This window comes from Periplaneta americana, chromosome 3, assembly GCF_040183065.1.
Source record: "Periplaneta americana isolate PAMFEO1 chromosome 3, P.americana_PAMFEO1_priV1, whole genome shotgun sequence".
In the NCBI taxonomy this organism is placed as follows: domain Eukaryota; kingdom Metazoa; phylum Arthropoda; class Insecta; order Blattodea; family Blattidae; genus Periplaneta; species Periplaneta americana.
Genome location: NC_091119.1, coordinates 138495446 through 138522837, shown reverse-complemented (window position 1 = coordinate 138522837; position 27392 = coordinate 138495446). Strand labels below are relative to the sequence as shown.

Here is a 27392-nt window from a genome sequence, read left to right as displayed (position 1 = left end):
CATTTGATCTTTCTGCAACTACAGAAAAAATACAAGGAATTCAATCTCGATAGTCTCTTCCCTATAAAAAAACACATTGGTGGCTGCATATCCTGTTTTTAGCGAACGGTTCTTAAATACTGATTATTAAAGAGGGCAAAATTCACTTTCGACATATTTCATATTTTTTACTCGTGCATATTGTTCTCAAAGTTCTCGTTTAGGTTCATGAACATTCAATTTACTCGTATTTATATTCTGCATACTGCAAATTTCCCCACCCATCTCGGGGAATCGCTCAATATTATACAGGTTTTATGTTATTATTTATTGTAAATTAAATTAAATTATGAGGTAAGAAAATATTGAATTATATTAAATTATACTAGGTTATACAAAATAACTGTAAATATAATTTTGATACGCACAGAAAACCAATAAGAGGGAAAAGATAATCAACTGTATCATATGACAAAACGCAGCCCTACATGTTGCGCCGCATGGAACGCTCCTGCCATCTGACGGTAAAACTTCGCATAAGGTATCCCTATTATGTTGTGCCATGTTCAGTGTCGCGCCAAAATGGCAGACGGAAAACTTATTTCGCGTGTAGAACATTGCGAAGAATTATATAATTTGAGGCGTTCCCATTACAGTAATCAAGTCATTTCTTGCAAATATATTATGTCACCAATATTTCTTTCGTTTCTTCCTCTTCAATTAAGACGCATGAAGGAATTACAAATTCTTATTCGCTAACAGACGTAATTAATAGACCTAACCTCAACTCCTTTGCTTTCAGTAATGTCAATATCGTACGAGCCCCTACAGCCGAGGCTGCGCAGAAGTTTAGAGTAGGGACAAATTGAAGCTTGTGTCCGCTGCCATGTTTTGGGAGAAGCACCGGGTAGCAGACGGCTGCACTACACAATGCTGAATGTTTAATATATATGTTTGGTGTCTCTTATAAATCAATCTGAATGGATAAATGAAAATTAACATTTAAAGCGACCACGTTAAAGATATAATCAAGCTTAGTTACCGTTAGTTTGACATGAAACGAAAGAAAACTGCAACAATTTGATACCGTAACTAAAGATGTTTTATATTTTTTTGACAACATATACTAGAGCGAACAGAAATACAAATGCATATTGTAGTAATAGTTTAGATGAAAAGAAGATTGTTAGTATTAACTATTATTAATAAAACACTGCCTGTGTAAGACGTTACATTAGGCCTATATTGTAAACACGTTTGCTTTGATGTGGACGAGAAATAAACAATTATTATTTATTCGCTTCCATATCACATAATATAGGCCTACACCTGTAAAATAGAAACACGTACCTAATGTTTTAGTTAGAAATATAAGTAGGCGTACCGTGCAATAGCTTATTATCACAGCTGTAGTATGAAATAAACGTCACATGCATGAATTAGTCAATTAGTCGTGTAATAAAACTCAGGCCTAGTGTACAGAACTTCTTGCCTATTGATACATTATTATTATTATTATTATTATTATTATTATTATTATTATTATTATTATTATTATTATTATTATTATTATTGACTCCGTTAAATATTGTATTACAACATTTTTATGTAAAGTCGTGTTGTACTGGTAACCTTAAGTGTGTGCTAAGATCTGCTCTTGATGTAGTACTTTCCTTTATTTGGTTATTTAATGACGCTGTATCAACTGTTAGATTATTTAGCATCGATGGTATTGATGATAGCGAGATGATATTTGGCGAGACGAGGCCAAGGATCCGCCATAGATTACCTGACATTCACCTTACGGTTGGGGATATAAGAAAAACCCAACCAGGAAATCAGCGGGAATCGAACCTGCGACCGAGCGCGACTCCGGACTGACAGTCCTTAGCCCACTGAGCTACGTCAGTAGATCTTTATGCACTTTTATGGTCAGTTTAACAAGTTTAAAATATGGTTCTCGGGAGGAATCTGGGATCCATTTTATAAAATATGTTCCTATAAGTACAGAAAGATTGCACAAGTATTCTACTTCTAGAGCACATTCTTTCACACGATGTAAGAGTGGATGGTAATATGCCATTGAACTGTCAACATCTGTATATTCGCTCTTTCACTTAAGCGACATATTTCTATAATCTCAGATGATGGTATGACAAGACTCTCATTATTCTTTCGTTAAAAAATAAAAGAGATTTTGTTTACTGGTGGTAGGCTACGTACCATAAATTGAGTCTTTAGATTTATTATACCATATTTTTCTTAATGGTTTAACAACTAAGCCAGCAATGAATACAATCACATTTTAACAATATTGTGTCATTGAGAATGATGTAAGAATGAGGAAATTGCAATCAATGTCTGCAGTAGAAGAGTCATATCGCCTCTGATTCTCAAAACACTGAGGATTATTATTACAGTGCGTTAAGTGTTTAGATAATACCGTTGGGTATATAGACATTTTTAACGGACATTCCTCTCTTTGTAATATAATTTAAATAAATTATTTACGTATTTTCTAACGTATATAATAACATAAGTAAAAATATTCCATGTATTCGGTCATGGGAAATAGAAATAAACTAATAAGTCTATTTATGAGTAATATAAGGCGTTTATATTTAAAACAATGCTTAGTTACAATATTTAGATTTACTTCTGTTATTTTATACGTTAGAAAATACGTAAATAAGTTTAGTTATATTACAGTGAAGGAGGAAATTCATTAAGAAAACGCCTATATACTCAATGGTATTTTCTAAACTCCGAATGCTCCCCAAACATGGCGTCGCGCGAACCTGCGCGAGAGGTTTCAAATTTGTACACGACACCAGCGCCAATTGTGTGTCTAGATATATAACTACAACGTCTTTGATATCGTACGACGTCATGTTTTTAACAGCTGATAGGGGAATCCGATGAGGCGATGAGGTGAAGCCGTTACAGTGAACGCACTGCACGCGTTGCGTGCGATTCGTACGAGCAGTGCGATACGATGTAGTGAACGCTTACCGTCAGAGTCCGTGGAAACCACGAACTTTGGGCACAGTCTAGTATATACATTCACGAAACTCAATACGTAGTAAATATGCATCCATAGGTAGTTACTAATCACTAGGATCGCTACTATCGCCTCATTACAGACAATGCGAAATAGTACCTGCACAGTCTTTTGTTTCTAGTAGAGATGGGTAAAAAATAACACAACAGTTATTTTGGAACTGTTCCGGTCTCGGAACTGTTGCAAAAATGAACAGTAGGTCGGAACCTCCTGTTCCGAAATAACAGTGTTCCGACTCCGAGCTGCTCACTTGCCCAGCTGTTGCGGGCTCGCAGTACCGCGTTGCACAGGGTATGTTCCGACTCTCTCGGAACTGTTGCAAAAATGAACAGTAGGTCGGGACCTCCTGTTCCGAAATAACAGTGTTCCGACTCCGAGCTGCTCACTTGCCCAGCTGTTGCGGGCTCGCAGTACCGCGTTGCACAAGGTATGTTCCGACTCCGAGATAACAGTCGGAACGTCGGAGCTTGTTCCGATGAACCGACAGCTGCAGTTACACTGTTCTCGTTGTTCTTTATGTTATACTTGGAACTTCGTTGGATGAAGTTGGTACTTGAAACTCTCACGTGGTTGGAGGGGGGCGCATGGAAATTGAAATCCTTGCGGTGGCGCGAACTTTAATATCAACATTTGTAAGACTGGCCAATCATCTGTAATGTTATAGTAAGTATTTAATAATCTGTAATATTCATTCCCGCTTTATGGTTTATTTCACCATTAGTTGACTAATTCTGTTTTATAAACATTCTACAAAGTCATAAAGTACGCATACTATTATTAATTCATTGATCAGCTGATTCTATACAAAGGTTAAAGTCGTAAATGGTAATGAGTGGTTTAGTTACAATGTCTGTATGTCGTTTGTTGAGGTTAAGTCTGACAAGCACAAGTTTTTGTGCTATCTTCTCTGTTATCAAAGAACGACAAAAATGTTGTAGCATTATTTGTTGGAAACTACCCATATAAGTACTGATTTGGAGAGCGAGGTTTAATGCGAAGTTTAAATTACACTTTGGTAAAGATGCGATTCCAACATTTTACTAACCCACTGCGGGGTTTCCAGGTTTCAGTACTGCCAATATATATCTTTTTTATTTATGAAATTGCAATATATTATTATTATTATTATTATTATTATTATTATTATTATTATTATTATTATTATTATTATTATTATTATAACTGCATTAAGAAAAGTAAAAATAAAAATTAATGATTTGTTTTTTTTATTATGTAATAGAGAGAAGAGAAATTACATACCATATGTTTTAAATGTTATGTTATTTTTTTTAGTTGGCTACCATGTCTTTATAACTTTATGTACGAAAACAAAGTGTTGTATTCTGTCCTTGTAGTCAACAGCTGTTTAATTACTAACATTAAGCTTTTGAGTTCTGTCCGCATGCACAGCAATTTTCCAAAATCGATTCGAATGTGCATTGCAGTGCCATCTATAGATAAGAATGTGTACTATGTCATGCCTATGAGTGCTCCAGTGTGAGCAGCATGGTAAAGAGGGAGGGTACTGTACCGTTCGTTTGAACGACTCAACGACTCCGACTCATCACCACTGGTGACTGTTATTTCGGAACTGTTATTTGGAACATAGTATTTTTTCGGAACCGGAACAGTCGGAACTGTTCCGGGAAAAGAACAACTTCGCCCATCACTAGTTTCTAGTACCCTCATTAACTCAAGCTTCGTGACTCTGTGCTTTGGGTACGGAACGCTACGCGCGCCATTCACATCCTTGCGGCGAAATAACTGAGATATGTTTATTTATGATTAATATAGCCTAGTATTTTTAATTAACCTTTCGGTATATTTTAAGTGAATAATTCTTAGTTCTGCTCAAACCACTGCTACTTTCGTAGAATTCAATCAGGTGTAAGTCCTTACTATTGATAAATAATGAATCGGACATATTGTGACTTTTATGCTGCTTCTACTCACCACACCTGTCAAAAATGTGACTTTTATTCTTTATAATTTACCCTACAACAATGGGTACTCCACTCAACACAGCAACACAATAGTCGTTATTGCACTCCACACGACGACAATGACAATACGCGTATATTATTGAGAAGAACAATAATGTACTCCTAATTTCAATTAATGTTCACAAAGCACTAAGTGCAGAACAAAACTGTCAGTTCTCAGTTCACAATCCGCTTGCCTTGGCTAGTTCTTCTAGCTCACTATTCAAGTTCACTGCACATCGAACTCAGATCCTCCGGATGCGTTGCCCTCGTCTGGCCACTGTCACAGTTACGGACTCACTCAAGTTCACTACACGTCGAACTCAGATCCTCCGCTGTCCAAGAAAGACTTGAAGGTTGACTAAAGACTAACTGACTCAAGACTGCTTCTCGCTTTTACTGTATTTATTAAACCATAACATCTGGCATTCTGAACCTTCGAAAGGAATACGTTTCTAGATGTTTCCCTTCGCTCCGTACCGCACTACAGCGCCTACCGAAGCTCTCGAGTTTCCGTTTCCCCGCGCCTTCCTTCTCGCTAGATGCGTGCACAACAAGAGGCATATATATATATATATATATATATATATATATATATATATATATATATAAAGTCCTCTTGGTGCACAACTCCTTGACGCGACCAGAATCTTCCAACATGGCGCTGTCACACTCGCAACGCCAATGGTGAATTGTTTCTTCATGCTTTAAATCTAAGTTTTAATTTGAAAGTATGTCTTAAAATAGGGGAGCTTCTTCAGGTGAGCCTCCTCCATCCCACCCTTGCGTATGACACTGGCTTGTAATAGACACTTGTGCAAGAAAATAATGTCACTCCGTCAGAGCAATAGGCTATTAATAATACACAGATAATAGTTAATTTTACATTTGCTTCTGCTCTGTTAGCGTGTACTTAGACCGAAATAATTTTATTGCGCCTTTTCATATCTTTAAAATGTCAAGCTTCCACATTACTAATTGTGATATGCTCTGGAAATGAAATGAATAGTCCCATTTTAAATGTACAATAATTGTTAGTTTTAATCAATAATTATCGCAAGCAGTTCATCTTACGTTTAATTGCATATTACTTCATTTTCGTAACTGAACATGGGATTTTTTTTATGAAAAGACATTTTAATTTTAATCATGATATAGGCTAGGTAGGCGTACTCTAGATTCCAAATCGAATGAAATTAATCACCATATTGATTCATTCTATCCAATTATTTTATCATAATTGAGTTTATGGCTACAGGATTTGCAGTAACAATCTCCCCTCAAAATGACAGTACAGAAGACTCTCTTTCACATTTAATTCACTTTTATTCCCTTAGTTTTTATTTGTTTCGCGAGGAAATTATATTACTGTATTTATTATTGCATACAAAGTTAGTAAGAAACATGCAATGTTACGGCGGAATTTGCATTTGGAGATAGAGGGTTTTGAGTGCACAACTTGGCTTAAATTGTCACACCGTAATATTTAAATCATTTATGTGCGTGAAATAAATTATGACAATTTTTTATAATTAAGCATGTTGGTAGTACTCGCATTATTGGGCATCAAAACTGGAATTCGCCATCTTGATAACTGCTCTACCGTGTTAAGGTGACGTCATTTCCAGGCGTGGTGAAGATGGTTGTTTCCTACTCATCTAGGCCGAGGTGATAAGGAAGAAATTTGTAATTGTGGTGTTAATTGGTTTAATTTTCGAACTAATGGCGAATTATATCAAGCTTTGTCGTGGCATTACCTACATTCCCCTGAAGATGTGTAAGGGATCCTCTTCACATGAAAGTGAGTTCGATGTGCTATGGCATATAAAGTGAATAGACATCTTCCATTACTGATAGGATTCTTATCAATACTGTCAACAAACAACTATCTATCAGTCCATTTGCGGTAATGTAAATATATTTAATTTTGTCACAAAATGTTGGTACTAAGTGAACTGTAGAAATGTCAAATTTTGAGTCTTAAAATACTAGGCTGTTGAAAGTATTGACTTTTGGAATCGTGTCAGACATCGCGAATTATTATTCGAAATATTTGTTTTTATGGGAATGTATACAATTATTTTACATAGTGTATAAGTTTCCCTTGTCTTTTAGTTTAAATATGTTGAGAAGGACTGAGTTCCTCACGGCTGTTAATTTTGACTGTGTTTTGAGCTATGACAGTATGAAAGTTTTGTCAAGGTTAAGATGGTGGCGAGTATGATATATTGACAAATATAGTATCGGTAATGTAAAGCCACTTATTCAGTATAACTGTACAATTTTACAAAAATACTTTGTGTTGAAGGTAGATACATAACAGGTTTAAACTGATATTAAATATTTATAAAATATGGTTATAACACTTCACAATGAATAATACTGTACTTGTTAAGTGTATGTTGGTTTTATCATGATAATGAATATGTTTTTTCGTATCATTTATAGATCTCAGAATGTAAATACGTCTACCTTTTGTAATGGAATAGTTATCAGTTTGATAATTCGATTGGTACGATTCAAGGAATTCGTTCTCAACATATAGGCTGGAATATGTTGGGCCTATATGTTCCCAAACCAAAGACGACATATGCTAGATTCTTTTAAATAGTAAGAATAAAATGATAGAGTTTTATGAACTTTCCCAACTCTGTCGTTAGTGTTATGTTAAAATTGTTGAGAAATGTAGTTTTATTCAATTGGGGTCAAGCTGTCTTACTCAATAGTTACAGTGTTCAGAGTGTAACTTCGGCGAAATTTTTGTTGTAAAACTTTATTTTGGATTGACTTTTGCACTGCTTGAATGATGTTTACCGTAAGCTACTGTAATGAATTGGTAAAATTTGAGAGTGGGATCAGGGTCACTTAACCTCTTTATAGAAATTTTAAATGTTCAGTTACTGTCCACTTAATGACCAAGTTAATGTTTTACTGTTATTGGCAGACATAACAAAATAGACACTATAGACCGAGATCTCCGATATGGTTACCGGCAGCATGGGGAAAATGTGAGAAAATTTTAAATAAGTTTAAAAGAGGTTAAATTTTTTACGAGAAAGAAATATAATTAGGGTTTGCGTGTCTGGGTTAATGTTCTTTATGAAAATGGAGAGAAAAGATATATATTTTTAATTAGATACATTTATCTACAGAAGCTTTTCAGCTGAGTGAAATGACGTGATTGAATACTTGTGAGATGAGGTAATACGAAAACTAGAAATTCTAAAAGAAAATCATAACCACTTTCTCTTCTAAGAATATTATAAGAGGCCCCAGAGCCTGGAAGTCTTGTATGAGCTAACATACTTATATCAGTTTTACAAATTTTTAATACCGGTATGTGGAATTATTTCGTAATTCATATGAGGGAACATTATTTTATTAGGCCTATCTTAAAAGTCTTGCTTAAATTAAAAATTTAATAAAAGTGTGAACATTATGTACATTTTAATTCTTAAGAATATTTAGCTATTTATTCTAGTAAGTTAATCTATTTCTTAGAATTTTTGACATAGATATTATGTAGCAGATGTGTGACCCATTTCTGTATTTCAGTGCATTCCCATTGGAAACTTAAAAGAATGGAGTTAAGAATCTGCTTGTATTTCAAACACATGGCTGAAATGCTGATATCCTATACAGAACACAAATTGTTTATACAGGTGGTTCAGCCTTTCTGACTTGTTCGTAGCTTAGTCAGAAGACTTGGTGGGAAAAGTGTCTTGGGTTTTTCTGTCATACCCACTTTTCGGTCTTTCATATTCATCTTAAAGACTCTAGAATGTCTTTGTAATTTAAGTCATTAAACAAAGCATTATTGTATGGCACATTTATTTGTAATTGTAGCAGAAGGAAATGTACCAGTATCACTGTTAAAATTAGGGCTTTGGAATCAGTGCAGAAAACTCCCGATAATCATTCATAAAAATTGAATATAGGCCTAAGTTATGGTATTAGTCTATGGTGACAAATTTTAATACAATTGTAAATAACACATCTCATCTCTACTACTTAAATCATCGGGGTAATTTTTAGTTTTTTCAGTCGTGTATTTGAATGTACAGTAAGTCTAATAGTTATTATAGGCAATAGCAGAAATATTTAATTTATATTTAACCACCACTCACCCGATAACAGTGCGACTTTATTTTTAATAATTTACCCTACAACAGTGGGTATTTAACTCATCACAATAACACAAAAGTCGTTATTGCACTCCATACGACGTGTATTATTGAGAAGAACAACAATGTACTCCTAATTTCAATTAATGTTCACAATGCACTATGTAAAGAACAAAACTGTCAGTTCACTTGCCTTGGCTAGTTCTTCTAGCTGAATGTTCAAGTTCGCTGCACGTCGAACTCGGGTCTTCCCTATTTGGTTCACTGCACATCGAACCAGAGTCTTCCTCGCTCGAAGACTCTCTTGTAGACTTGAAGACTCAAGACAGACTGACTGACTGACTGTCGGCCACTCGCGCTTTTATTACTAAACCACATTTTCTGGAATCTTCGATTCGCGTGGCTTTCAGAATCTTCGAGAGAAGTCCGCTTCTAGAAGTTTCCCTTGCACTCTCCACTCCGTGCCGTCACCGTAGTTCTCCTCCCCTAGCTCCATATCGCGCTACAGCTCCTACCGAACTCTAGTTTCCGTTTCCCCACGTCTTCTCTCTAGATGTGCGCACACACTCCTGAGGCAACCAGAACAATTCAGAGTGGTGCCATAATATGTTATGGTATTAGCCTAATGGTGACACATTTTAATACAATTGTGAATAACACATTTCATCTCTACTACTTAAATCATTGGGGTAAGTTTTAGTTTTTTAATCATGTATTTGAATGTATAGCAAGTCTAATAGTTATAATTTGCAATAACAGAAATCTGTTCTCAGGACTAAAGACAAACTTACTGAGCAACTTATTTCCATTATACGTGGCTCAGTGCATCATTGGATCTCCCTGAATGTGAAGCTACCAACAGCTATTATGATAGGAACATTTTTCTGAACGATTGTAATATAGGGTGGCCTGCTTAACTCTTTCGCCTCCGATAGAGTGTGAAAATTTCAGATATACAAAACCTACAATTACAAGTTAAATTACATTGAAAGGGACATCTAATACACGTAATCTATTTTTTGTAGATAAAATAATTTTCCAGGTATTAGAGTCAGCTTTCTTTTTTTAAATGGGAACGAGCTATGTTTTATATTGCAAATGTTGCAGTAGCTCTGTCTAATAACAATTGACTTCTTTACTGATTGTTTGAATGTTAGCGGTATGAGTAAACATAAGCAATGTCTGACCAAGGATCGAACAGAGGGAGGATAATTCTGGTTAGATTTGTGCGTCAATTAAATCACTTATTACAATGTCCTGTGCATTTTAATACTATGGAAATGTTGCACATGGCGAAGTGAGACATAAAAGTTGTGTACAATAAAAAATAAACAACTATTCTCAAAAAACAAAACACAAAATCTTCGGTGTGCAATCACATTTCTCGCCGATATCTTATCGTTCAATTGTCCAGTACAGAACTGAAGAAATAAGAGTTGTATTGGGTAGTGTACAGTACTATGGGTGTGTTCGATCTTCAATTACGTCGACATTATGAACTGGACATAAGGAGGGTTGTGTCAGACATTGTTTATGTTTAATCTTACTGGTGACATTCAAACAGTGTGTAAAGTAGTCAGTTATTATTAAACAGAGCTAACACAACATTCACATACTTACAAATGGCTTTTAAGGAACCCTGAAGCTCATTGCCTCCCTCGCATAAACCTGCCATCAATCCCTCTCCTGTGCAAGATTGCTGTGGTCATGCCAGAGAATCAGTCCCATTCCAAGGCTTATCGTAAGGTTTCGTAACAGGCTGTTTTTACGGTGATGGGTTGTTAGCCCTTCACCCAACCCCCAAGCTGGAAGACCACCCCTTATCGATTGTCCATGACTGCTTATTCAATATATTCGCAGCTACCCTCCATATCTGAAGGCCATCTCCTCCATCCGGAACCTGAGGACGTGCCATGCAATACAAAATATAGTTGTTGTTTTCTAATGCCAGGCACTCCAAAGATATTGTCATGGTCAGCCACTGAAGCACAGATTTTGAGGTGTTCCGAATCCATTTCTTGGTTTGAGTTGCACAATAGGCAGTTAGGGAACTGATATATTCTAAGTCTATGCAGGTGCTTGGCCAAACAGTCATGCCCTGTTGCCAATATAAATGCAGCTACAGACGATTTGCGTCGTAAATCGGGAATTAACTGTGGATTATGGTGCAGGTGTTCCATTTTTTTCCCTTGAGATTGTGTTATCAAATTTTGTTTGTTGAAGTCTAAGTATGTAGATTTAATAAATCTTTTCACAGAGTAATACGTAGATTTAGTAACAGGTCTGTAAGTATCAGTGCTGCCCTTCTTTGCCAAAGCATCAGCATTCTCTTTTCCCAGGATTCCACATTGGGATGGTATCCACTGGAATACAATTCTTTTAAAAAGAAAGTTGACTCTAATATCTTGAAAATTATTTCACGTACAAAAAGTACATTGTATCAAATGTCCCCTTCGAAGAAATTTAAATTGTAATTGTCAGTTTGTGTATATCTGAAATATTTCACACGCTATCGGAGGACTAGTGTAGCTGCCACATTTGCTCTGTACAAGGGATTATCAGCATTCTCACTCTACACATCAGTGCTCTCACTTGCACATTCCCCTTCTTGAGATGTCTTCCTAAATGGCCAGAACTATATCACTTTTATACAGGGTGAATGATCTCATCCTGCGGATTTGGAAGTTATACAATCCCACTATTTTACAGTCTATGCTGTAAACACTGTCCCCTGCGTCATATCGATTTCGGCTGATTTGGCTGCTATGTGCCTCGGCACGACTCATATTCCACTAGCGCAGCTGTGTGCGCGCTGGCTTTAGAGGTGAAGGTCTGAGGTTCCTGGCATCTGAAGATAATATTTTATGTAGAGTCATGTAACGGAAGCTGATAGTTTGGCACGGAAGAGATAAATAATAATGTTTCTCTGATATTGGTGAATGTAAAATGCTTAATTATGTAAATTTCAATTAAATCACAAATCACTATTAATTACCGGTATGTAAGTTTCAATTAAACCACAAATCGCTATTAGAATCTCCTTTATTGAACATAATAAGTAAATGCGAATAACATTACATTAATATGAAATAATAGACATAAGGCAATGAATGATCATATTAACGGAGGACAGCATCGTAGCCTTAATGGACTGGCTGGTAAATGCGGCGGTTCACTTGTGAGTATCTGCATTTCGCATCGTCTGTAAAATGCAGGTTTGTCTAATTACCAATCCGCAGGATGATAAGATTCACCCTGTATATGTTCCTGAATGTTAGAAACAGCACGCATTTTTCATTTTAATCCGGACTGCAGTTAAGACTAGTAGAGTAATTGTGACGTGATTGTATTTGATGTTATTGAGCTAGATTACTTAAACGACTTACATTATATCATTAATAATAATAATAATAATAATAATAATAATAATAGGTTACTAATAACATAATAAAGACTCTTAACTTATCAAGGTTAGATATCCTGTGTGAGGTTTTCCTTATTTTATTGAAGGATGTACGAATAGTTATCTTATCATAAGCTGCTGCCATTTCCTGTCGCATTTATTTTCATTCACTAAACGTTTTATTGACTTTGTGTAACAACATGTAGTTTTGTTTGTCATACAATTAAATAAATAAATATAACGAATGATTTTAAGTCATAATTTCTTTTCATCTCACGAGTTCTATAGAAAATATCTTATGTTGTTACATATTTGAAAGTTCGACTATTGTTAGGTTAAAAGTTACTGGCATTATTTTCGTATTTCGGGTATTTATACCATGTCAAAGAAATAATTGCGCCCATTTTCTGGGAATACTTTGCTGATACTGTGATTGGAGAAATGTATAACTAATGATTATGTTCTGTTAAAGTCGTCTGTAAGAAAATTCTTTAAAAATCTGGAATGCAGGTACATTTCATTGTCGTGACAGAATATTTGAACATAAATTGAATATTTAAAAGAAAAGAAAGCAAGGACACTTTTCTTTTAATTCATCAGTGAGTCCATTATAATCACACTTCTATCAAGTCATTCTTTTAAATTCAGCAGGAATTCATTGATGTCTATTTGGAATTATTTTTAACTTCATCAGTGCTCATCAGACTCATCACATTAGATTGAAGATTATTAATAATAAGTCTTATGAATTTTAGATGCAGGTTTGTGATTGGTTGCTCGTGTATAGTATTTAACACATCTGCATGGTCAATGAGGCTAATGCAAAATAAACTGTTCAGACATTATTGATAATGGATTTTTTGCTTGTGAGAAAGTTAATTGAAGTGAGAAATGTCTTCTGAAAGTGAAGCCAATGTAGGCCTATTTAATTTAATTTAATTAGAGGAAAAAATATATACAGAGTGTCCCAAGTGTCATTGTGAACAAAAAAGTTACAATACGAGGTCTATATAAACTATAGAGATAGAACTTCGTTTCTCAATCTGTGTGGTGTGGTATGATGCATGACATGCTGATAGGCACTATTACGTTAGACCAGTGGTCGGCAAAGATTATATCATATAAAATGCAGGCCGCAATACACAGCAAAGGGGAAAATAGGAAGGGGAGGATAATCAAACTGCTTAACATTGAATGAACAAGTGATGACTAAGGGGATGGAGATCATGCATTATCCCACTGCCCTGCTTGTGTGTTAAGTAATTGACTCATGAGTCAAGATATGCCGACCACTGCTTTAGACAATCGTATGTATGTACCAGAGTACTGGTAATGTTTGCTGTGTACATTGCCAGGACTAATAGAGTAAGTTTTTTTTGGCTATGTGGCATATTATGTACTTTCTGATTGATGGTGCTCCTTCTTATTTTTGGTATCTTGTGAAGTATTCTTTCAATACCAAATTTATAATTCATGGACTGATAATAGCAGTACCATTCCTGACCACCGAGATCTCCAGACTTTAACCCCTTAATTTTTGTTTATGAGATTGGATGAAGGGTGAAGTGTATAGAAGGAAAGTTGATACATTAGTCTAGACGAACTGCTAGCTTGCATAATGGATGCTGTTGCCAACATCGAGAAATGTCAAGATTATCTCTGACGAGCAAAATATTATCTTTTCATACGAGTTGAAAAATTTATTAAGGTGGACTGTGTAATTTTTGAAAATGTATTATGAGATCTTTGCTATTTGAACAAGAAATAACATGAAATGAAATGTTCATACAAACTTTTTTGTTGAAAATGACCAATACTATGATCTCTCAAAATATTGAACTTTCCTTCTGGGACAGTCTGTCTAAAAACAAACTAGGATTAATATAATTGTCATGTTACGATGACATGAACTTGAACTACCATCTTCAACCATCTAGATTTGCATTTGAATTTGCTAATAATAATGAAGTTGAAAATCATATAAGACCGCATAGTAATGTGTGGGTGTGAGTAAGCTATACAAATTTCCAGCTCGTTTATTTCATCAACTTGAATTTAGCAGTCATCATTAATTCATTGGAACAGTTACATCACGACCATTTGTCAGCGAATTAGCGCTGAATTAAAAGACAACCCCATCACAAAACATTAAAAATATAGAAAATGATTACTGCTTTTCAGAAAGAAGATATACTGATTGCTTCATAGAAGTTGCAGTAGATGTAAATTTTCTGCTGTATATTTAAAGAAATAATAATTTGTGTTTGTCTTTGTAACACAACTTTACATTATGTAGTTTGGTTACCATGTTCACTGTTTTTGTATGCTGTTATGGACTATTTTACTGCATGATTGTTTCATATAGGCCTATATGTTTTTAACTTTACAAAAAAAAAAAAAGAAAAGACTTCTTAAGTCCCCCCTGATCACATTCAAAGAAATGGGTTGAATCTTTGTCACATATTAACAAGACGTTCCTATTAACTGAGAACTTGTATTCCTTTCTTTAAGGATTATATCACCATTTCTTTTTCTTGTGGGGACTTTGAACCAATGCTGTATTACAGCGGTTTCCAACCTAGTCTGTGAGTGATTTGGAAGGGGTCTGTAGAACCAATGTGTGTTTTGAAAAGTTATTTTAACTGAACTTGCAACAATAACAAATATAAATGACACTCAGAAGGAAATTAAAACAGAATAAATATGGGAAGTGCCTGTTATTATTCGGTTGAGAAGCTTTTGTCATCCAGTTTGCTCTCAAAAAACCTGAAAGTTAGACTTTATAAAACAGTTATATTACCGATTGTTCTGTATGGTTGTGAAACTTGGATTTTCACTTTGAGAGAGGAACAGAGGCTGAGAGTGTTCGAGAATAAGGTGCTTAGGAAATTATTTGGAGCTAAGAGGAATGAAGTTACAGGAGTATGGAGAAAGTTACACAATGCAGAACTGAGCACATTGTGTTCTTCACCTGTCATAATGAGGAATATTAAATCCAGATATTTGAGATGGACAGGATATGTAGCATGTATGGGTGAATCCAGAAATGCATATGGAGTGTTATTTGTTAGGCCAGAGGGGAAAAGACCTTTGTGGAGGCAGATGGGAGGATAATATTAAAATGGGTTTGAGGGAGGTGAGATATGATGATAGGGACTGGATTAATCTTGCTCAAGATAGGGACCGGTTGTGATCTTATGTGAGGGTGGCAATGAACCTGCGGGTTCCTTAAAAGCCATTTGTAAGTAAGTAACTTTAATCATGGTGTCTGATTTTTATAAGCTCATTGAAATAATTTTTATCTCACACTTTTGAGAGAGAGTTTAAAGCAATGCCTTGGTTTTCCAGTCTTGCGTACCTATCTGATATTTGTATGTTTTCAATTTCTAATCATCAGGGTCCAACTTCAACTATGTTCATCGTCCAGAATAATACTGAAGCAATGATAAAAAATTAAACATGTTGTCTCACTGTGTCAATAGAGAATTCGATTCCTTTCTCACTTTCAGTGACTTTCTAGGAACACATGATGATAAACTTTTGTTCGATATCTTTGGAAGTATAAGAAAACTTTCATTAATTGACCTTAAAATTAAGGTAATATTATTCTTACTGCAATGGAAAAAAACAGTTGCATGAAAAATCTCTTGTTGGTTACAAATTAGTCTACAGTTTGCTTTTAAAAAAAGAAGAGAGGCTGTCAGAATTATTAGAATTGTCTTATAATTCGAGCTTAAAAATTGTGTTTTCTACAACATCCCTGTTTAAGTCTTGGTTGCAAGTGTACTTATGTGAGTGTACATTGCTCTGGTCTTGTTGAAGAAGAAATATAGATGTAAACTTAATGCTGAGGTAGAGTTGCGACCTAAGAGTATCTATAATTGAGCCAGTATTCGCAAAACAACGTCAACCATCCCACTGATGACCTTATGGTAAGTCTAAAAAACTGGTTTAATTTTTCACAGCAAAGACATCAATCACCCCATTGATAACCTTACGATAAGTCTAAAAAATCTGGTTACATTTTCCACAACAAAGATATGATATAACTTAAAATAATTTTGTATTTAAGTCGTCGTCGTCATCATCATCATCATCATCATCATCATCATCATCATGAACGTCTTCGTTTTAGACCATGTGATCTGTAACAGTAATTTAAGAAAGATGGCCTTGATCCCTCCATTGATGTCTTGGACTTCCTTGATCTCTGTGTGCTCTTGGTGTATATATACTGAGGCTAATGTTGAAAATCTCTCCCTTTCCATTCTTTGTATATGGTTCTTCTGTTGCTGATATTGTTGAATTTCTTCGGTTATGCAAGGAACTTGTAATATTTTTCGGTTATCTGAGTTTCTTTTACGGTCCAACCTCATACCCAATAACGATTTTAAAAAACGCATCTGAGCTGCTTCAAGTTTCTGTGAATTTCTTTTATTTAATATCCAAATTTTGCTTCTATAACTGAGTGCTGGTTTTGACGTTATGTTGTGTAGTCTTAACTTTGTAGCCACTGTTATCTGTTTGCCAAAATGTCTTCTAATAACCCAATTCATTTTATTATGTTTTTGTAATTTGACGTCTAGTTCAGTTTTATGTTCTGCAAATAAATTTCCTAAGTATATAAATTCAGAAATTTGTTCTATTATTTCCCATTCATTTAAATTTTCACATAGATGTTTTTCCCACCCATTGCCTTTGTCTTTGAGGTGGAAATTTTCATGTCATATTCACTTGCTATTTTATATAATTGATGTGCTGCAATATGCAGTCTGTCTTCAGAATTTGATAAAAGTACCTGATCATCAGCATAAAGTGTTGTTTGGACTGACTTGTTCCTTGTTTAATGGTAAGACCATTACTTACAATTTTATTCCATTCTTGAATTATTCTGTTGGTATATATGTTGAATAAAAGTGAGGATAAACCACAACCTTGTGGGACACCGTTATTGGTGTAAATGGGTTTCAGTATTTGACCATATGTTGATTTTATTTGAATTTTTTAATTCTGATATAAGCTTTGCATTGTCTTCATTAAATGCTGATCTATGTGTTCTTCCTTTAATATGTTACAAAGTTTGCTCGATTTAAACTGTCATATGCATTAACAAAATATGTCAAGTGATTACTGTTGACATGATAATCGAAGAAAACCGTGTTTGCCGATGTTAAATTAGTTTGCATGCAATATGCATTTTGCTTATAGATCTGGGCTTGAACCCATGAACTTCGGATTTCATGGTGGGCATGATAGTCACTCAAGTATTGACGATGTTTGTTACTTAGAACTTCACCTTTATAATTGAACAACTTACTGTCAATATCTGTAAATTGGATTGAGTATTAGTAAATTTGTTAAGGATCAAATATGCAACGAAGTGCACCCTTCTAAGTTCCTACTCTGCAGGAGTTTGGGAGAAGTAGGGGGAAGTCAGTAAAGTGATAGTGATTCTTTTTGTTGCAGGAGGATGAATATTGCTGTATGCTGCTGAAGATACACGTCTCTTGTAACTTTGAATGTGATGGGAGATGTGACTGTCTAGCTTCCTATTCAGTGCTTTGTTACAAATACGAGTGTAATTTAAGCATGGCCTCCAGGGATTTTTCTATGCTTATTTTTGTTGGAAAAGTTTACGAGAGAGGTTTATATTGTCATACGAAATAAGTTATGTGTTTAGCCATGCTTTGTGCTTTATGGCAGAACCAATTTTGTAGCCATAATTTGATTCAGGGATTATGATACTTTGACTGTGTATAGGTGTGTAAAACCTTAGTGAAATAACAGTTCCTCCGTTATATTGTGAAGTGAGACTTTAAACAATGTCGTTCCTAAGCAACTTGAAAAAGGTGCTGCACCTTGGCGGAGCTAATGAAGCCAAGAAGAAGAAAGTGTTTAATAATATTAAGATGGACTGTAACCCAGAAGATTACTGGGAAATGGTTGGTGAATTGGGAGATGGTGCATTTGGTAAAGTTTACAAGGTGAGTATCTTCTTTGTTTACATTGTATTTTTGTTAGTATAAATTACTTCTTTCCAAGAAGACATTTGTGATAAATATTTGCATGATAAGTTTATTATCGTTCTCCTCTCATTCTCAGAGGATATCAATATTTATCAGTACCGGGTACTTAGCTTTAAGAGATTTGTTATCATTTGGTTCAAATCTTCTAGGAAATTTTTATTTTATTCCCATACAAGAGTACATTATGTCTATGTCATAACATATAATGATTAGATCTTATAGTTCTTCTTTTTATCCTTTCATGGATTTAGACCTTTTGACCTGTTTCCGTATTAGAGAATTGATCTGTCCATCTGATTAAGGAACATCCAACATCTCTTCTTCCTCTAGGTCTATAGTCTAGTAAGAGGGATGGTATTCTGTTCGGTTCTGTCTTTCGGATGTGCTGGTACGAGTTATCCTGTAATTAATTTATTCTTTCTTTGAGATGAAATATTTTTAGATCTTTTTAAATACCAGTATCTTCATTTCTTTTCTTATTTAGAAGTGTTACTTCCACTCCTTTTATCATAGGTCTAATTAGATTATTTCTATAATACTATGTCATAGGAGAAACAGTTACACTGAGTTTTCTATTTTAAATGATAATGATGATGACGGTAATTAATAATAATAATAATAATAATAATGCCTAGTGTCACAAGTAAAAATTCAAGTGATTCGGGAAAGTGATTTAATTAGCTTAGTGGGAAGGAAGGTCAGTGCCGAGAGAAGTGAAAATGTTTCTGTGAATACAAGGGCTAAAATGGGAAGAAATGAAGAGAAGGTGGCAGAAGTGGGTGAAGTGAATGTGTCTGGTCCAGTGATGATTGAGGATATAGTAAGTAGATTAGTTAATACATTTGAGAAGTTAAATAGGAAGATAAGTGAGAAGATAGAAGAAATGAAAATAGGCGAGGAGGATGGTGGCGGAGGCTAGTCAGGATAATGAAGCATAGCATGTAGAAAATAAGTGAGATAGAAAATGTAATACACTTAAGAAATAGACATAATAATGATCCAATTGGATAATGACGTAGGTAGTAAGGATTAGCTACAAGTATTATTAGAAACAGAGTGTGTTCGATATAAGTGAACTGGAAATCAAGAAAGAAGTTGTAGAAGTGTCAATTTTGAATTATCTAAATTAAGTCGTTAGGTTTTAAAGGTGGAAATACTGATCACTTTAGATGGGGCGTTAGGTTTTAAAGGTGGAAATACTGATCACTTTAGATGGGAACAAAAGTAAGAGATTATAGTAAATAGTGAATGAGTGTAAGGGAAAGGTAAAGATACAATAATGAGGGAATATAAGTGAGAAGTATGAATCTAAATTAGAAAAGCATCTACAAAAGGTATATCTGTAATGAATGTAACTGTGGCACCGGATACAAAATTGTGAGGTCCACATTACATGCATGTAAATGTTGACATCAAATATATATCATATTATAATAATAATAATAATAATAATAATAATAATAGTAATAATAATAATAAGTTTTTGTTCAATTGTGGCGTTTCATTAAATTAGGGCCTATAGAAAAAATTTTAGTGAACAAATGTAGCCCTGTTTGAATAGCTATTATTATCTACATACAGTATGCATGCTGGTAATTGTGTGTGTTCACAATACAACATAGTCATAAATATGGGAATCCCTGATCATGTGGTTATTTTATAGTATGGCAGACTGTTGTATTAGACCTGAGATGAACACGTCCAATTTATGTATGATAATGGAGGGATTATTAATATCCACCTTTCTGTGGAGAATTTCGTTCCAAAAGTAGCATGTAAGTCTATTTTATAAATAAAATAATTTCATAAACAATTTGATTAATTAAATTTGTGTATTTCTTTTAATATAAAGCTGTCTGCATAATATGAAAAAGAGTGAGGATGTCTGTTCGAATTCTCACTTATCCATGACCTTCTGCATGTAAGATAGCCTATGTCATTATACATTTACAACTTGCAAAAATTTAAAACGCATATTGTATAAGTGGAGATCATTTCAGAAGAACCAAGGATTTACTTGTCCCAGACACAAAACATTTAGGGTTTATGTTTATGCATTTTTACAATAGACTTCTCTCTTGAGAACTCTTGTTGATAGCAGCATCAGAGGGACATTGTGTTCTACTAAACTTTCTGTGTAAGTAACTGCCACTGTGACTCAGTGCTAGCATGCTGAGCTTCTAAGTCAGGGGAGTCTGTGGTTAAATCTCAACTGATACACCTTGAATTTATAATTTCTGTTGGGCAAATCCATGGACCAGGCAACACAGGGGATTTCTCTGGATACTCTGGTTCCCCTGTGAAATCCCAGCAATTCTTTTTCTTCTTAATCATGTTAGCAGCAGTGTTCATTCATTACAAGCGTAATGTAGGCCCATCCTGTGGTGCATTCTGAGTAATATCTAAACTTGCTGTTGAAATATTCTGGCAAACATGACATTGTATCAGCATCGTACTCAAAATACAAACTGGAATATAATTAAATGATAGTGGTTGTAATCTAAAGAATAATGAACTATTCTTTAATGTTTAGACTACACACATAATTACAGTTTTCCACACCTGTGATGTAACAGCGCGTCTGGCCGTGAAACCAGGTGGCCCGGGTTCGAATCCCGGTCAGGGAAAGTTGCCTGGTTAGGTTTTTTCTGGGGTTTTCTCTCAACCCAATTTGAGCAAATGCTGGGTAACTTTCGGTGCTGGACCCCAGACCCATTTCACCAGCATTATCACCTCCATCTCATTCAGACACTAAATAACCTGAGATGTTGATGCAGCATCGTAAATTAATCTACCAAAAAATATATATAATTACAGTTAGAATATTTTTCGTCACTTTTAAAATATGATACTGAAAAAATAACTTATTCATTGAAGCAGGTAAAATGCCCTAAAGTGAACTGCCAGAACTTAACGTTCTTTTTATCGATTTTGTCTTAATTGCAAGGACAGATGCTATCTTTCTAGTCTCCTGTGGTCTAGTGGTTTCCATGCTAGTATTGAATATGAAATTCACAGGCCAAAATTTGGCGATGGACAATAAATCCTTTGCATGGCTCCCTCCAGGAGGAAAATAAAGCTGTGGGTCCTGTATCATAAATTTATGGCATGTAAAATAACCATGTACCTCATAAAAGGGCTCCAGTCAAAATTGTTGGCCATTTCTCATTTATGTTGAATTTCGATGCTGAATAAACTCTGCAGTTGAAAACATATACTACTACTACTGCTGCTGCTGCGGCCCCTCGGCTGCCGCCGCCACTGCTCATGGAACTAGAGTTGAAGTGGCAGTACACAGCGTAGGTGCACACAATCCCGCATACTGTGCGACTGGTGAAGTACTGAAAACGTGCCTATCTTTTTCAAAGACGATGTTGAAAGTGTTCCCCATTTGCTGTGAGGCAGACATTGTAGCACCTAAATGCATTTTGGTTCTCACATTGCAGCTGAGCTTCCGAAATGTTGGCTATTTCTTGTTGTATGTTGTTCTGCAATTCATCTATTGTTGATGAATTTGATTTACAGACCCTATCATTTGAACTATCCCATAAATAAAAATCGCAGGGCATTGTCTGGGGATCGAGCAATCCATAACCCTATACTAATCGCCCTCTCATCAAACATATCAGCAAGTGTATGCAATGAAGTTCGAGCTTTATGGGTTGTCCTGTCTTGCTGAGACACAATATACATTCATTCTTCTTTAGTTAACTGAGGAAAAAATTGATTTAAAATTAAGGTTTTGTGTCATTCAAGATTAATTGTTTTGTGGGAAAAAAAAAAAATAGGACTGATTTTTCGTTTTGCACTTAAAGCACACCATACGCTGAACTTAGAATCATGTAATGGACTTTCATGAATAGTCACGGATTACTTACTGACCAGTTTCGATTATTTTGAGTGTTAACTCGTCTGTGCAAGTGAAACTACATCTCGTCACGAAAAATTATAAATTGTGGGCCTAAAAGGCCATCATGTACAAATTGAATAAACCAGTTGCAAAAATTGATTCTCCTATGTGGGTCCCCAGGCTTTAGGGCGTGCACTTCTGTAACTTTGTATAGATGAAATTTTAGTAGTTTTGTTGCGTTATGTGCTGATATATGGCAGACCTGAGCTTGTTGTGCTAACTTCGTGAGAGATTTTCGCTGTAATTGTTCCAGTCAAGCACTAGATAAAGTTTGTTCGAATTCCACATTAACATCTAAAATTAAAGGCAAGACCCCCTTGAAGCCAGATGTTAATTAAAGGCGATAAGATGGAAAGGACCTCTCCAATTTCATTGAACCCAACGATGGGAACGCGTATTGCTTTAGCTATTCTAACAGAATACGCAGAGTAAATGTTGCCAGAATGTATGTATTTAATTTCTAAGAATGCAATGAGAAGAGGGTAGACATGACAGCTATGTCTATGTCTTAGTAGCACTGTGATAGCTGACTCAGAAAACAAAGGAAACCGGCAGATTAAATTTCCATTGTCACTAAATCAATGACCTGCCGGTGGTTAACGTGTAATTCGAAGCTATTTTATCATCCAACTTTTCCTCAGTTAAAATATGGCATCTTCGTCTTCTTTTCTTGTCTAACACTGATCACTTGTTTTGACTGTATTCACTCACTATTGAGTGAACTGTAGACCTATCAAGTGGATCAACCCCAGGAAAATTTTCTTGAAATTCTCTCTGACACTGAGCAGGTGATTCGTATTTTAAAAAGTTACAAAAGTTACAAAAAATGAAAATTCTTTGTTCTGTATTAAATCCCTGAACCATGACTCAAGCAACAGACAGAGAGGAATGGAAGTCAACAGTGCACACAACACACCTAATACACTGAAAGTCAACTCAGTATTGCACACAGTAACAAGACAACTGTCTATCAGCAGCTCTGCGTGTGCTTGAATTGTGTGTGTGAACTAGGCATTGCTGCAGCACAGATCCTGTGAGTGGAGAAAGATAAATGTATGCACTGTACCGTCACCACTGCTGCTGCTGCTGCCATCTCTCATAAAGAAATGGGGTTTGGCCAATCAGCTCCAAAATCTCTAATTCTATTTTACGGTATTTTCGAGACAGTTGCTATATTATATGCAGTAAGTTTCTTGTGCATGAAGAAATAAAGCAGTGGTACTCATTAAGCAGCCTGTGGGCTGCATGCGGCTCTCAAAGACATTTCTTGCGACTCTTGAACTATTAGACCTATTACTGTTCTACTATTCTTTCTCTGAGAATTATTTTTTTAATTTCTGTAATAATGTGCAACTGAAGAAAACTTCGGTTATTCTACATCATTACTGCCAGTAAAGGTTTTCAACAACGACGTGTAGGTCTTTTTTTTTATATAGGTAATATCATGTCTCGTGCTTATTATGTTTTGATATAATAATGGGTTATAAATGTGTTTATCTTAGTAAATATTACAATAGCGTGCATTCAAATTTTGATAAGTATTCAAAACATTCTTAGCGAAAATAATTTAAGAATAAATTATTCGTGAAAATAAATGAACAGTATGGAAATAAAAGAGGGAATTAAGACAAGGACATATGAATAATTCATTTATGTTAGTGTGATATGTAGATTGCAACCATGACTGTTGTCTTGAATTAACATCTTTCTTCTACTGTTTCAGGCTCAGAATCTTCAAAATGGTCGATTTGCTGCAGCTAAGATGTGTGCTCTTGAAGGAGAAGATGATCTTGCAGATTTCATGATAGAAATTGATATTCTTTCTGAATGCAAACACCCTAACATTGTTGATTTACATGAAGCCTTCTTTAATGAGGGCAAGCTGTGGGTAAGTTTCCTCCCCTCTCCCTCATAAAATTAGGTCTGCGTGTGTGTGTGTGTGTGTGCTTGCGTGCGTGCGTTTTTTTTTTAATTGCAATATCTAAAGTTGGGGTAATTACTTGTTAAAACTCACAACGTTAAAATATCTTAATTAAAATCCTAGATTTACATTCGAATTAAAACTTTATAATTATACATTAAAACTATTATATTTTAACACAAATTCAAACATATTTATTGTATATGACATAGATCTAGGGTTATGTTCAATTACAATCATGTGTGTAGATTACAGTCTGCCTGGGTAGCATAGTCGGTATAGTGTTGGCCTTCTGTCCTCGAGGTTGCGGGTTCGATCCCAGCCCAGGTGGATGGCATTTTATACTAGATCTAATGGGAAAATCTTTTATTTCCACAATCTTTGTGCATATTTATAAATAAGTATGTTTTGTTTCCAGATGTTAATTGAATATTGTGATGGAGGTGCCCTAGACTCGATAATGGTGGAACTAGAGAAACCTCTGACAGAGCCACAAATTGCCTTTGTATGTCAGCAAATGTGCAAGGGCCTTGGTTTCCTACACCAAAGTAAAGTGATCCACAGGGATCTTAAAGCTGGCAATGTGCTTCTCACAATGGCTGGCGGAGTTAAATTAGGTAAGTAAATTTGTGTTAATGACAAGCTTGTGAAATCTGAAATGTTATTTAATGAAATAGAAAAATCAAAGATTAATTTATTGTTAAAATGTTGAAATGGCACCTTGAGATGATTCTACAAGAAATGAATTCTTAAAAGTAACAAGGGTAAATATTGTATTGTTCTGCAAACTATTCTAAAATTATATATTCAATTGGAGACATTTAACAATTTCTGACAATTGGCTTTCGTGCCTAATTTAAAAAGATATTTACTGCTTACTACAGAGAGAGTCACTGAAGTGCAAAGCAGCATGCAGCATTTATGCTATCGTCTAACAGACAGCTGATATTGACTGTTATTTCATAAAAAATCGATCTTGTGATTCTTCAGCTTTCCATAGCTTACCATACACCAGTTATTTTGGAAGTGCACTTAATTAGGGATAGTAGGTTTTTTCAGAGCACCAATAGCGATTATTTTGAATTTACATATCCATGGACATGGAACCATAAAATGTGTGGTTGGGTACAGGATCGTCCAGTTGAAGTTCATGTGCCATTGTTATTGCATGGCTTTAATTTAACAAATTTCCGTCATCATCTCATCTCATTATGGATGTAGCATAGACCAGCCTCCTATGACTCACCCTGAGCAATGAATGACTGACTATCAGTAAATTGGGTGAATGCCAAACAGTCAAGTATACTTGTCATCGGGGAGCCATAAATAAGTCCCATTTGTTGTGAAAGCTGCTGAATGGATATTTTATGTGCATTTTCCAAACAGTGACCAACGTCACTTGACATTTCTTTGGCCAGAAATCTATGCTGCTTGCTTTCTTAGCCTGAAACTTTCCATTTCCTGAACTGCCACGTTCTTGATTGCATGCTAGTGATGGGTAGTTTGTGACTGATTAGTTCGAATTGAAGTAAACATCTAAGTGGACCAGAGGAACTAGGTCGAAATTGCTTTGAAGTAATTCGCAAACTAGATGAGACACTTCGAAGTCATGGGATCAAATGAATTATGGAGTTGAAAACACAGCAGTGCATTGTGGGAAAGCTGTTCCCACCACAGCAGTAGTGCTGGGTCCTGCATCATAAACACACTAATAATGTTACTTAATATTATTAGATTCATAAAAATAATTTTATTAGGTGACTAACTTCTGTTTCATAAATATTGTACACAACTCATAAAGTATGCATACTATAGTTCCTTAGTCAGCGGATTCTATTTGAGATTGAGTTGAGGATCGACCTGCATGATTCAATCTGGTTACAGTGTACTTATATCGTTTGGTGCCAGCATTAAGAAACAATTTGAGGTTAAATTCGACAAGCATACTCAGCCAAGTATTCAGTACTGATCTTTTACAGAGTAAATTATGGAACATCATATTCCTATACATTCATTTATTCTATATAAGTGTATATCCTACAACGTTAAAATATTCTAATTATTGAGTCTTTATGACATGCGAATGTTTGAACTAATATTCTACTGCTACTGCACTCCTCTCTGATTGTATCTCTACATCAGCTTTCCTGTCCATCTCAAGAGATCTAAATGAACCAATTGAACTAAATTATTCTTTGTGTCAGCTTTTTACTCCATTTCAAACAAACCAATTGAACTAAACTGTCAATTGAACTGAATTTCCTATCACTATTGCATGCCTGCAGACGGGAACCAAATGTCCATTCGACGATAGCACAAATCCATTGCACTAGTTTGCATTCAGTGGCTCTACATACATTGTCAAAAATGAACATTTATCCAACAGTATAAGAATAATGTGTGGTCAGTACGATGATCCCCTTAGCCTTTATAGTTGGTGTATAAAATCAGATTGTTATTTGATGTAGGTTGGGCTTTTCTCCTATACACTAGCCGAAATTTCACTAGAAAATTACTTCCCCCATGAAGATTAAAATCAGTGCTCATTTGTGTCCTGTAGACCAAAGCATGTCAACTTAGACCTGCAGATATGGCACTGAACCTATAGATTATGAGAAATGTTACGATAATGTTTATAATTTTTATGTATTTCTGCATAGGTGGAGAGAGAACCGTTTCCTTGAGGGGGGGGGGGGGGAGGCGAAGCAAAACCTTAGAATCCCCATATAACGAGGTTATGGGGGACATCATTTACCTCTTTCCCCTCATTATAGCTTGACGCGATGTTTCGGACCGAGTTGTATAAGGCTTGAACTGTAGGTTTAATACAAATTATAATAGGGCATAACTTAGAACAATCTCCCTCTTTTTCTCTCTCATAGGTACAGAAACACATGCATACATCAATAAAACTACTTAACAGTGCTAACAACAAAAACTTTTTTATATAAAGTTTACCTTCCTGGAGATGTCATAATTATGAAAT

General features: G+C 35.2%; 1 protein-coding gene across 4 annotated transcripts in view; it reads left to right on the top strand.

The window, feature by feature from the left end:
• Window positions 1–6630: 6630 nt before the first annotated feature.
• The window catches only part of Slik (Sterile20-like kinase), a 108475-nt gene continuing 87713 nt past the window's right edge, over window positions 6631–27392 (top strand). For 3 of the 4 annotated variants that reach the window (XM_069821674.1, XM_069821672.1, XM_069821671.1), the window contains exons 1-4: window positions 6631–6823; window positions 18016–18533; window positions 24209–24373; window positions 24825–25023. In XM_069821674.1, coding sequence (XP_069677775.1) covers window positions 18372–18533; window positions 24209–24373; window positions 24825–25023 — 526 coding nt within the window. In that variant the 5' untranslated portion in view covers window positions 6631–6823; window positions 18016–18371. The remainder of the gene's footprint in view (window positions 6824–18015; window positions 18534–24208; window positions 24374–24824; window positions 25024–27392) is intronic. The other variant, XM_069821675.1, reaches the window with a different exon arrangement.